Below are 12,857 nucleotides of genomic sequence, written 5' to 3'. Positions count from 1 at the left end.
ATTCCCACAGTATCTCCCGGGGTACGTGATCATATGCCTTCTCCAAGCCAACAAAACACATGTAGACTGGATGGGCATACTCCCAGGCACCCTCCAGGATCCCTGTGAGAGTGAAGAGCTGGTCGGTTGCTTCGCGGCCAGAACGGAACTACCATTGTTCCTCTTCAATCCGAGGTTTGACTATCAGCCAAACCCTCCTTTCCAGCACCCTGGAGTAGACTTTACCATGGAGGCTGAGTAGTGTGATGCCCCTGTAATTGGTGCACACAATCTGGTCCCTGAAGTGTTTAGTGTAAATGCAAAAGAGGTGTGTCCAACGCTACTTTTCCATTACAATGTGCATAATCTGAGGGCAAAATAAGGCACCACATGCAAAGAAGATGGATTTAGTCACAACTCCGTACTAACTGGTGTGTTCTGAGGACTACAAATTGTCATCTGCAATTGTATTTAAGAGTGTCCGTCACATGTATTTGATGGATTTACATGGGCAATTCCATGTTGTAGAAGCTCACAAGCCAATTTTTTTTTGTTAGAAATTTGGGATAATAGTGTTTGAAATTTTAAGAGCAAATATTCACTTGTGCAGAAAGAAAGTAATTTCAGTTACAATCATGCAGTGAAGGTTACCTATACCATGTCAAAGCAGATTTATTTTTTCAGGTTTTTCTCCCATCAAAATGTGAATGATTTTGACTCATTTTCTATCTACTGTATAAAATTATTTTTCATCCTCTGCATATGCATATTATTGTTTTGTGTTAATGAGAACACTGCACAGCTCAGTTGAAGTGACAAACTGGTTGCCAGCACTGCACCTACTTTAGCCCAGAAATGATAAAAATACCAACATAACCTATTATAAAGTTGTCAAATTATAGAAAATGGCAATTGCTAGTGAAGGTACATAGTTTTATCAGCAGAAATTTGTTTTTTGTAACTTTAAATATGGAGTGACATACAGTAACATCAGTTACGTAACGTCAGTCACACATAATTATGCAATCATTCAGTTTATGCCTTTGATTTGTAACATGGCAAGGAGCAGCAGAATGACAATTACTTGAAACCTTATATTCTAGAATAGAAAGAGTTCTTAACCCTGTATAGTTTGAAGACAAATTAGCAATAAAGTATATGAATTTTCTTAAAGGCTGATTTTTTTGTAATATCAGTCACGTCCATAGTATTGAGTACCACCAACTTGTACTAAGCACCAACAAAGTTTTCTTCCCCTACCAAGTACACCTTGTCCCTATATTGTCATCCACAAGATAGGAACACACTCAGGGGCTGTATGTTTTAAGTCCTGGTCACTCCAAAAAGCATGTTTCCTCTCTGACTATAACATCAGTCACTGTGGAATTGTCCACATGCAAAGGGTGCTAGCAGACCATTTATGTGAGCAGCAGTCCTCCACTCCAGTTCATGAGGTAAAGCACTCATACCTCCTTCCTGCAAAACCTCCCCAGTCTCTATCCACCTGTTCTCCACCATTTCCCATCAGGTGCACCAAAATATTACTGAGGAGTCATCCTGTGCACAAACTATAAACTTAACGCAGTGCAATTCAGGTGATCAGCTAATCCTCTCATTTTCTGTTTTGTAGCATTAAGGGCATGAGAGTTTGAATCTCTCTGGATGAGACACCAGGCTGACACAGGTTACTTCCCCAGCCAAGGCTGGTGCCCACGTATAGCTGTGTAGATGAAGTGTCTTATCAAAAATAAAAGTAGTGTGACTGGGAATCAAAGTCAGGTCTTCACTGAAAGAGGCTGGTCCTAAAACAGGAGTGAGGCAGATATAGGTGGACAACAGTGTCATCAACTGCAGTTGCATCAGTAAACTTAGGTTTTGTAGGTTAGATCAGGTGTGGGAGCATGTGCCATAAGTCACTGTCACTGTATGCAACACACTGGAAACGAGCCACCCTGGGCCATTTGTTCTCTCCATGTTACCAAGTCCTCCACCAAGGTTGCGCAAAAAGATGTCTAATCATGAAGGCCAGAGAGACTAACACTCAGCAGACTAACACAGCAGATGGCAGTCTATGCGACTCAGGCTGTACTCACACTATGTACTCCGGACTACCCCCAAGTGAGTTATGCCCCCAAGTCCTGTTTGCTTGATAAAGCTGGGCAGACACTCTACGATATTTTCAATCGTTGAATTCGGCTCCAGCTCAAACTGTACGACAAAACCGCAGGGTGTAAAAGTTCAGAGCACACGATTTATGTTCTCACACTATACGGCACGATGCTCTGATGCGATCTGACTACTCACATTGTACGTTCAAAAACCACACATTGGACTCGTGTTTACAGAAGCAAAACATAAACAGAAGCTTTTTTTTTTCTTTTTTTTTTTCAAACTTTATTTGCATTTCTTATTTTTACAAAAACTCTCGATGGCAGACATCAAAGTTTTAACAACAACAACAACAACAACAAAAAAACACTATACAAGACTTTACATGAGTTGAAGACGGGGGGGGGGGGGATCTGCTCTCCCAAAGAGATGATCACTGTTTATGCTCTCTCCAATTCCGCATCGGTGTTTGCACATGCACAGTGAGAGAGGGTGGACGCTTGTAGCGCTGCTTCAACAGCGCAATACTCTCATGAGGGCCGACCAAAATATCAAACAGGTTTGATTTTCATCCGACCATACGATTGCCGATCGGGAAGTGGTCGTGAGAGGTTAAATGCAGCTTATTACTCCATGTATACTATACAATGCAGGACGCGCGATGAAGCTGAAACTCAGCGCGATCCAAAAAATTCTCGCACGAGTGAAAAATCGGCTCAAGGGCCAAAACTCGCACAGTGTCTGCCCAGCTTAAGTGTGAGAGCTCTGTGCTCACACAGAGGTGGTGTGGGAAGATGTTCAGCTGGACACATCCACAGCTGCATGCAGTGTAAGCACAAACAATGGCAGAGCACGAAACTGATATGCCCATTCAATGTAATAATTCTAATAATAATATTATTACTACTACTAATATTATTATTACTACTTGGCTAATACGGCCTTCAATTCATTCAACAACATTTGAGTTAAAAACAGGTCTGTTAAATAGCCACTTATTTATATCATGCATGCTTATCCTTAATAAATAGTACATGACTCCACCTCCATATATAAACCTAATCTCATCTGAATAGGGCTAAATTCAGCAATCTTTCAATTATATACTCCATTATTGTGGTGTGTAGGAGAGTGTAGTTTCTTAAAGCAAATGTCATGCTGTGTTGACAAAAACTTGTGCAACTCTGAAAGCACAGTGCAGTAACTGCAAGCCAGCAAGATTCTACTATGAGGTGGGAGGTTGGAGGTGGTCCAAGACACCTGGACCTAGTGCGAGTATGCCTTCAAACTAAGTCCTTAAATGTATAGTGCCACTGTTTTTTTTTTTGTTTTTTGTTTTTTTAAGATTTAAGTCATAAAAAGATTTTTCTTTGGCACCACTATATTTTATTCCTTACTATTTTGATAAGGCATTCATAATATGATATTGCCTATATGGTCAAAATTCATGCTGTGTGGAAACAATTTAGAATTTCAACCCATGAGGGGGGAAAATTCAAGGGATCAGACCAAATGACCAATATTTGGTAGATTTAGAAGTGATTTACAAGAAATCTTATGGATGGGTCACAGTTGACTATGGAATTTTCCCCAAGATAAATATGTCCTCTTCATTAAAATGAGCTTTAATCTTGCATCATGCTACCAAAATAAATGTATATTAAAATGTTTGGATTTCAGCAGAAACTAAATTTTCCTCAGTTTTGTGAAATTTGAAAGGCCTTACAGCTTTAAAGAAAGCTACAACTGTGTGACTGGAGTTAAGTTGGGCTCTTCTCGAGACTGCAGTTCTGCAGGTTTCACCAGCATCTTTGCAAGAGAACACGATCCATCTCCATCTCTACATCCCACAGCGCCGCTGTTGATTCTCAAACCAGCATCAAGCAACTCATTGTCAATTTTTTTTAGAAGGTCAAGGAGCACTGAGCCAATTTCACCATAGTTGCCACAGTCCTAACCAGTCTTGTCAGTGTCTGCACTAACACTGACAAGTGACATAGCACTAAAATCACTCAGGACCAGAGCAGTGTCACCTCTGGGGCAGTTACTCACCGAGTGAATATACAAGTAAAAACTGTCCCTCAACAAACTATCACTGACTACAATCAGCGCATAAACAGACAGACAAGCCAGCCAAAGAATGTCCAAGTCTGAGCCTCCTAACAGGCTCTTGGACAGGGATGATATCTGACACTATGAAGGAACCAGACTCCCAGTTATTGCCACTCCTTTGGTGTGCCAGTGACTGCACGCATGGTCCTCCAATGGAAAGCAGCAGCAGAATTACTCCCACTACAGAAACAAGATGCCTCTTCATCTTGTCTTAAGGTTTATTAGGCGTTTTACGGTGGCTGGAGTGGTGTTAGTAACCACATAAAAGGAGGACCACCCACAGTCCCAGGTGCAGTTTGACTTTTGTGTACAATAAGATATTTAATAGTTGTTTAAAAACTTCTAAGATGATACCTTTTCCGTAAAAACATTCTTAAATCTTTCTTGTCAGAATGTCCAATACACTCAATCTATAGCAAATGCAAATAGGTCACATTGTGGAAGTCAGACACTTTTTGTTTCATTTACAGTATTTCATAATGATTAACAGTAACAACGTGGGATAAATCAATCAATCAATCAACTTTTTTCTTATATAGCGCCAAATCACAACAAACAGTTGCCCCAAGGCGCTCCACATTGCAAGGCAAGGCCATACAATAATTATGAAAAACCCAACGGTCAAAACGACCCCCTATGAGCAAGCACTTGGCCACAGTGGGAAGGAAAAACTCCCTTTTAACAGGAAGAAACCTCCAGCAGAACCAGGCTCAGGGAGGGGCAGTCTTCTGCTGAGACTGGTTGGGGCTGAGGGAAAGAACCAGGAAAAAGAGATCGATCACTAATGATTAAATGCAGAGTGATGCATACGGAGCAAAAAGAGAAAGAAACAGTGCATCATGGGAACCCCCCCACAGTCTACGTCTAAAGCAACATAACCAAGGGATGGTCCAGGGTCACCCGATCCAGCCCTAACTATAAGCCTTAGCGAAAAGGAAAGTTTTAAGCCTAATCTTAAAAGTAGAGAGGGTATCTGTCTCCCTGATCTGAATTGGGAGCTGGTTCCACAGGAGAGGAGCCTGAAAGCTGAAGGCTCTGCCTCCCATTCTACTCTTACAAACCCTAGGAACTACAAGTAAGCCAGCAGTCTGAGAGCGAAGCGCTCTAATGGGGTAATATGGTACTACGAGGTCCCTAAGATAAGATGGGACCTGATTATTCAAAACCTTATAAGTAAGAAGAAGAATTTTAAATTCTATTCTAGCATTAACAGGAAGCCAATGAAGGGAGGCCAACACGGGTGAGATATGCTCTCTCCTGCTAGTCCCCGTCAGTACTCTAGCTGCAGCATTCTGAACCAACTGAAGGCTTTTTAGGGAACTTTTAGGACAACCTGATAATAATGAATTACAATAGTCCAGCCTAGAGGAAATAAATGCATGAATTAGTTTTTCAGCATCACTCTGAGACAAGACCTTTCTGATTTTAGAGATATTGCGTAAATGCAAAAAGGCAGTCCTACATATTTGTTTAATATGCGCTTTGAATGACATATCCTGATCAAAAATAACTCCAAGATTTCTCACAGTATTACTAGAGATCAGGGAAATGCCATCCAGAGTAACGATCTGGTTAGACACCATGCTTCTAAGATTTGTGGGGCCAAGTACAATAACTTCAGTTTTATCTGAGTTTAAAAGCAGGAAATTAGAGGTCATCCATGTCTTTATGTCTGTAAGACAATCCTGCAGTTTAGCTAATTGGTGTGTATCCTCTGGCTTCATGGATAGATAAAGCTGGGTATCATCTGCGTAACAATGAAAATTTAAGCAATACCGTCTAATAATACTGCCCAAGGGAAGCATGTATAAAGTGAATAAAATTGGTCCTAGCACAGAACCTTGTGGAACTCCATAATTAACTTTAGTCTGTGAAGAAGATTCCCCATTTACATGAACAAACTGTAATCTATTAGACAAATATGATTCAAACCACCGCAGCGCAATGCCTTTAATACCTATGACATGCTCTAATCTCTGTAATAAAATTTTATGGTCAACAGTATCAAAAGCAGCACTGAGGTCCAACAGAACAAGCACAGAGATAAGTCCACTGTCCGAAGCCATAAGAAGATCATTTGTAACCTTCACTAATGCTGTTTCTGTACTATGATGAGTTCTAAAACCTGACTGAAACTCTTCAAATAGACCATTCCTCTGCAGGTGATCAGTTAGCTGTTTTACAACTACCCTCTCAAGAATCTTTGAGAGAAAAGGAAGGTTGGAGATTGGCCTATAATTAGCTAAGATAGCTGGGTCAAGTGATGGCTTTTTAAGTAATGGTTTAATTACTGCCACCTTAAAGGCCTGTGGTACATAACCAACTAACAAAGATAGATTGATCATATTTAAGATTGAAGCATTAATAATGGTAGGACTTCCTTGAGCAGCCTGGCAGGAATGGGGTCTAATAAGCATGTTGATGGTTTGGATGAAGTAACTAATGAAAATAACTCAGACAGAACAATCGGAGAGAAAGAGTCTAACCAAATACCGGCATCACTGAAAGCAGCCAAAGATAACGATACATCTTTGGGATGGTTATGAGTAATTTTTTCTCTAATAGTCAAAATTTTGTTAGCAAAGAAAGTCATGAAGTCATTACTAGTTAAAGTTAATGGAATACTCAGCTCAATAGAGCTCTGACTCTTTGTCAGCCTGGCTACAGTGCTGAAAAGAAACCTGGGGTTGTTCTTATTTTCTTCAATTAGTGATGAGTAGAAAGATGTCCTAGCTTCACGAAGGGCTTTCTTATAGAGCAACAAACTCTTTTTCCAGGCTAAGTGAAGATCTTCTAAATTAGTGAGACGCCATTTCCTCTCCAACTTACGGGTTATCTGCTTTAAGCTACGAGTTTGTGAGTTATACCACGGAGTCAGACACTTCTGATTTAAAGCTCTCTTTTTCAGAGGAGCTACAGCATCCAAAGTTGTCTTCAATGAGGATGTAAAACTATTGACAAGATACTCTAACTCCCTTACAGAGTTTAGGTAGCTACTCTGCTCTGTGTTGGTATATGACATTAGAGAACATAAAGAAGGAATCATATCCTTAAACCTAGTTACAGCGCTTTCTGAAAGACTTCTAGTGTAATGAAACTTATTCCCCACTGCAGGGTAGTCCATCAGGGTAAATGTAAATGTTATTAAAAAATGATCAGACAAAAGGGAGTTTTCAGGGAATACTGTTAAGTCTTCTATTTCCATACCATAAGTCAGAACAAGATCTAAAATATGATTAAAGTGGTGGGTGGACTCATTTACTTTTTGAGCAAAGCCGATAGAGTCTAATAATAGATTAAATGCAGTGTTGAGGCTGTCATTCTCAGCATCTGTATGGATGTTAAAATCGCCCACTATAATTATCTTATCTGAGCTAAGCACTAAGTCAGACAAAAGGTCTGAAAATTCACAGAGAAACTCACAGTAACGACCAGGTGGACGATAGATAATAACAAATAAAACTGGTTTTTGGGACTTCCAATTTGGATGGACAAGACTAAGAGACAAGCTTTCAAATGAATTAAAGCTCTGTCTAGGTTTTTGATTAATTAATAAGCTGGAATGGAAGATTGCTGCTAATCCTCCGCCCCGGCCCGTGCTACGAGCATTCTGACAGTTAGTGTGACTCGGGGGTGTTGACTCATTTAAACTAACATATTCATCCTGCTGTAACCAAGTTTCTGTTAGGCAGAATAAATCAATACGTTGATCAATTATTATATCATTTACCAACAGGGACTTAGAAGAAAGAGACCTAATGTTTAATAGACCACATTTAACTGTTTTAGTCTGTGGTGCAATTGAAGGTGCTATATTATTTTTTCTTTTTGAATTTTTATGCTTAAATAGATTTTTGCTAGTTATTGGTGGTCTGGGAGCAGGCACCGTCTCTACGGGGATGGGGTAATAAGGGGATGGCAGGGGGAGAGAAGCTGCAGAGAGGTGTATAAGACCACAGCTCTGCCTCCTGGTCCCAACGCTAGACAGTCACAGTTTGGAGGATCCCAAAAAATTGGCCAGATTTCTAGAAATGAGAGCTGCTCCCTCTAAAGTGGGATGGATGCCGTCTCTCCTAACAAGACCAGGTTTTCCCCAGAAGCTTTGCCAATTATCAATGAAGCCCACCTCATTTTTTGGACACCACTCAGACAGCCAGCAATTCAAGGAGAACATGCGGCTAAACATGTCACTCCCGGTGTGATTGGGGAGGGGACCAGAGAAAACTACAGAGTCCGACATTGTTTTTGCAAAGTTACACACCGATTCAATGTTAATTTTAGTGACCTCCGATTGGCGTAACCGAGCGTCATTACTGCCGACGTGAATTACAATCTTACCAAATTTACGCTTAGCCTTAGCCAGCAATTTCAAATGTCCTTCGATGTCGCCTGCTCTGGCCCCCGGAAGACAATTGACAATGGTTGCTGGTGTCGCTAACTTCACATTTCTCAAAACAGAGTCGCCAATAACCAGAGTTTGATCCTCGGCGAGTGTATCGTCGAGTGGGGAAAAACGGTTAGAGATGTGAACGGGTTGACGGTGTACACGGGGCTTCTGTTTAGGGCTACGCTTCCTCCTCACAGTCACCCAGTCAGCCTGCCTTCCCGACTGCACGGGGTCTGCCAGGGGGGAACTAACGGCGGCTAAGCTACCTTGGTCCGCACCGACTACAGGGGCCTGGCTAGCTGTAGAATTTTCCACGGTGCGGAGCCGAGTCTCCAATTCGCCCAGCCTGGCCTCCAAAGCTACGAATAAGCTGCACTTATTACAAGTACCGTTACTGCTAAAAGAGGCCGAGGAATAACTAAACATTTCACACCCAGAGCAGAAAAGTACGGGAGAGACAGGAGAAGCCGCCATGCTAAAACGGCTAAGAGCTAGTAGCTACGCTAAGCTAGCGGATTCCCAATCAATTAGTTGATTGCACTATTCAACTGAAATTTTCGGTGCAATGATCATGTTAAGCAGAGTTAACTTTTTGTCTTAAGTTTCTGTAAGGGAGGGGAGGGGTCCATTTTAAATTCTACCTAACAACCATGTCAAGTGTGAAGACTCCACTCATCCTGCTGCTTCTGCTCATGGCTTGCTGTGCTCAAATTCAAAACTTGTGGATTTTGAGAGCAACACATAACTTTCTGCTCAAAAGAGGATTCATTGAAAATAGCTTAGTGTTTAAGTGCTGCTGCTTCTTTTTTTTCTCTCCGCTGTACGCAGTGTACACTTGGCTGTGGGTTTTTGAAAGAAACACTGACTTAAAGAAAATGGAATGTAGGCTTCAAGTTAGTTATCTGTTGATAACTTTCTGGAAATTAGTTTCGCCCAAAGAGTGGTCCAGTGAGAACACGTTAGCTAAACTGAAGTTATTTTTTGGCAATATAACTCATTTGGTGTGCTATTACTAAATCAAACACATTTCAACTGTTGCTTTTTTTTAACATGCACTTAATTTTTTTGTTTAGGTTTAGTTAATGTATAAAATACTTTTTGAACAAAATTGTAGAACTTAAAATCTGTTCATTTATATTATGTGTCACTTTGTTGCCTTTTTTTTAGTAAACATTTGTCACATTTTTTACAGTACAGTTTTAATGCATTTTTTCCTGTTTTTACTTTTCCTTCGTAATATTTTTTTAAATAAAAGTCTTTGGAACATTTAAATGTATTGTAGCAATCGCTGGGTCGGTTGCTAAGACTGTGAACTGTTATGCTGCAGTGCATCATGGGAGTACAGGGTTTTGAGAGTTTTAAGTGTTGTTAATGTGTTTCATGTTAGTTTAACAGTGTGGTTAGTGTTACTGATTTATTGTGTTCAATAGTTCAGTTGAGTTAGTCAAGTTTAGTTACGTGTCTGTTGCCACCATAAGTGAAAAGTGTATTGCGTTTGATGCTTTCCACCATTTTCTGTGTTGTTGGGGTTGCAAATAAAACGGCACCTCCTTGCGGCAGAGTGCAGAAAAGCTCAGAGCGTCTTGTTCTTCCACACCACTCGCCACAGTATTCTTTAATTCCTTTCCTTCCATACACATTTATTGAAACAATGCATTATAATCTCAAAATAAAGATGGAGTAGTTAATTAAATTACAAGAGAAGACATTACTTATATTAAGAAATTGTTTTAACTATTGATTAATAATGTTTATTATGTTATTTGTTATATGTTTACGTATGTTTAACTTAAAATAGTTATTTTATACACCAATGAGAAACCATTTATGTGAACTAATGATTTTGAGTAGCAACTACTACTGTGATTTGTTAATACAACTTAACCTGATTAGTTTTCTAGTATTTTCTAGAAAATAGTAAATCTCTCTTTACTTTTCTAGTAAACTCAACTAATTCAGGTTAAGAGTGTAGTCTGAGATGTGAAGTGTCATACTGAATGATGGTGCAGAAAGTTCAAACTGGTGAGCTCTAATACACATATTGTGCTCTTCCCTCTGTCAGTCTCACAATGCCACAACAATTTCATGGTGATGCTCGTACCTTCTTCACATTTGGGTCCTGTCCAGCCTGTAAAACAGTGGCACAGGAAGTCACCCTTTTGGTCCTCACAACGCACTGTACCTCTGGGATTACAGGGAGAAGGAGAACACTGGTCTGGAATATCTTCAAGTACACAAGAGGGGAAAAAGAGAGAAAGAAATATAATGGACACCTTTAAAACAGAGTCTAAACAGACCAGGTACAGTGAGTGTGACTGCACGGTGCTTCCACTCAAAGTAAGAACACTGTTCACACCTTCTCAGCTTTCCCACTGACCACAAAACACAAGAAACATTAAATACATAGACAACTGTGTTCATTTCTATTTGTATCCTTTTCCTCTGCCATATAATCTGTGATCCTTATCTTTCTATTTTAGCCTATTTAAGGAAATATACGTGCACAGCAAAAGACATCCTTTCAGTTTTGTTTTTCATGAAATGAAGTTTGTCTGCTGGACAAGTCTGGACATGTTAACGAGAGAGAGAGAGAGAGAGAGAGAGAGAGAGAGAGAGAGAGAGAGAGAGACTAAATAAATTATAGCTCCAACATGAGCAGAGCATTGAAGGATGAGGTCACATCAAAAGTACAAGTCAAATTAATGGTCTTTGTTCAAGCCCACACAGATCATTTTTACTTCAACTGGAAAACACTTAAACATTGTCCAGGTGACACCAACACGTTCATACATTACATTAGCAAGAGACAAAAACAAAATCAGTGTTAACTTGAGCGTCATGCTCGTAGAACGCAAGCCTCCACCAACACTCATTTCCAATTCCACAAATATTGTGGGAAAAATTTTCAAGGTGAAAGTCCTGTTAGAAGTGGCTTTTCATAAGCTAAAACATAATACAAAATATAGATCAAAAGGCCTTGTCATTGTTAAAATCAAATATCTGCTAAATCCGCAATAAGGATCAAACTTAGTCTATTCATTGAGAGTGTCCATTTGTATCTCATGTTCACAAATGAGTGACAGACACTTTTGATTGAGATATAATGCAAAATGTAATGAGCTTTCAATATTAAATTGTGAACGGTAAATGGACTACATTTATATAGCCCTTTTCCATCTGTATCAGACGCTCAAAGCACTTTACAATAATGTCTCACATTAACCCCAATGTCAGGGGTGACATCGGGGTGAATATTACATTCAAATGTCCACAAATTCCACAATCCAGATCAGATCTGGATAAAAAAAAAAAATTGTGGGTTACAGGCTGTTCAGAGACAAATGGGTGAAAACATAACTTCCGCACAACTTCAATGGCGGAGGTAATCACAAGTAGGGATGCACCGATACCACTTTTTTCCAGACTGAGTATAAGTACCTACATTTTGGTACTTGTCGATACCGAGTACCGATACAAATACATCACAGTTTTATGATGACTTTGAAAACATGTTTTATTCATCAGTTGTTCCTTAAGCCCCTTTCACATTGGTGTATTCATAGAGCTGTGTATTGCGGCATTGCGTTTCATTTAAGTACGCCCGAAATGCGCACATACTCAGCCTTCTTCCATGTTCGTAGATCTGCTTGCAGCTGCGTGTGTTCGCTTTTTAATGTGCACACAGTCGCGTGTAACTTGCCGCTATTTAAAACCAGTTCACTCTTGCCGGCTGTGCAGAACATGTAATGTCGCTGCACTTGGAAAACAGTGGACTGCATCATAAGGGTTTTACTGTTGCATTGCTGCCACGATGCTGCCAGAGAGACAGAGACAGAGAGAGAGAGACCAACCTGCTGTTTCTGGATTTATGAGTTGAGGTTCGATTCCCTGTTCTGAGCACACACACACGTCCATCAGTTACATTAGTTGTTCTGAGCACACAGGGGCGCTGTGGGCTGCATGATCATGTTCTCCAGCTGATTCACGCACTCGGTTTTTGGATGTGTACAGGAGGGCCGTGTTGCACAGACTTGCATGCAGTAACGCTGTGCTGCGCAGAACTGCTTAAAACTGAGTATTTTATGTGTCCAGTGCTCTACGCTGAAGAACATTAAATATGTTTAATTTCTTCCGTCCTACGCGCGTAGCCCTCAACATACTGCTGCGTCAAGAGCAAAAACTCAACGTAGAACTGCTAAAAGTGGCTGTAGAGCTGCTCACCTCGCCGTAGACAATACGCCACAATACGCAGTTCTACAAATATGCCAGT

At 40.3% G+C, this 12,857-nt stretch overlaps 1 protein-coding gene across 1 annotated transcript in view; it reads right to left on the bottom strand.

Annotated features, from left to right (window-relative positions):
- The window catches only part of gas6 (growth arrest-specific 6), a 72,259-nt gene that overhangs the window by 33,611 nt on the left and 25,791 nt on the right, over positions 1-12,857 (bottom strand). The window contains exon 5 of the mRNA XM_034192686.1: positions 10,689-10,811. Coding sequence (XP_034048577.1) covers positions 10,689-10,811 — 123 coding nt within the window. The remainder of the gene's footprint in view (positions 1-10,688; positions 10,812-12,857) is intronic.

The sequence above is a fragment of the Thalassophryne amazonica genome, chromosome 2 (assembly GCF_902500255.1).
Source record: "Thalassophryne amazonica chromosome 2, fThaAma1.1, whole genome shotgun sequence".
Lineage (NCBI taxonomy): Eukaryota > Metazoa > Chordata > Actinopteri > Batrachoidiformes > Batrachoididae > Thalassophryne > Thalassophryne amazonica.
This window is presented reverse-complemented; position numbering and strand designations above follow the sequence as displayed.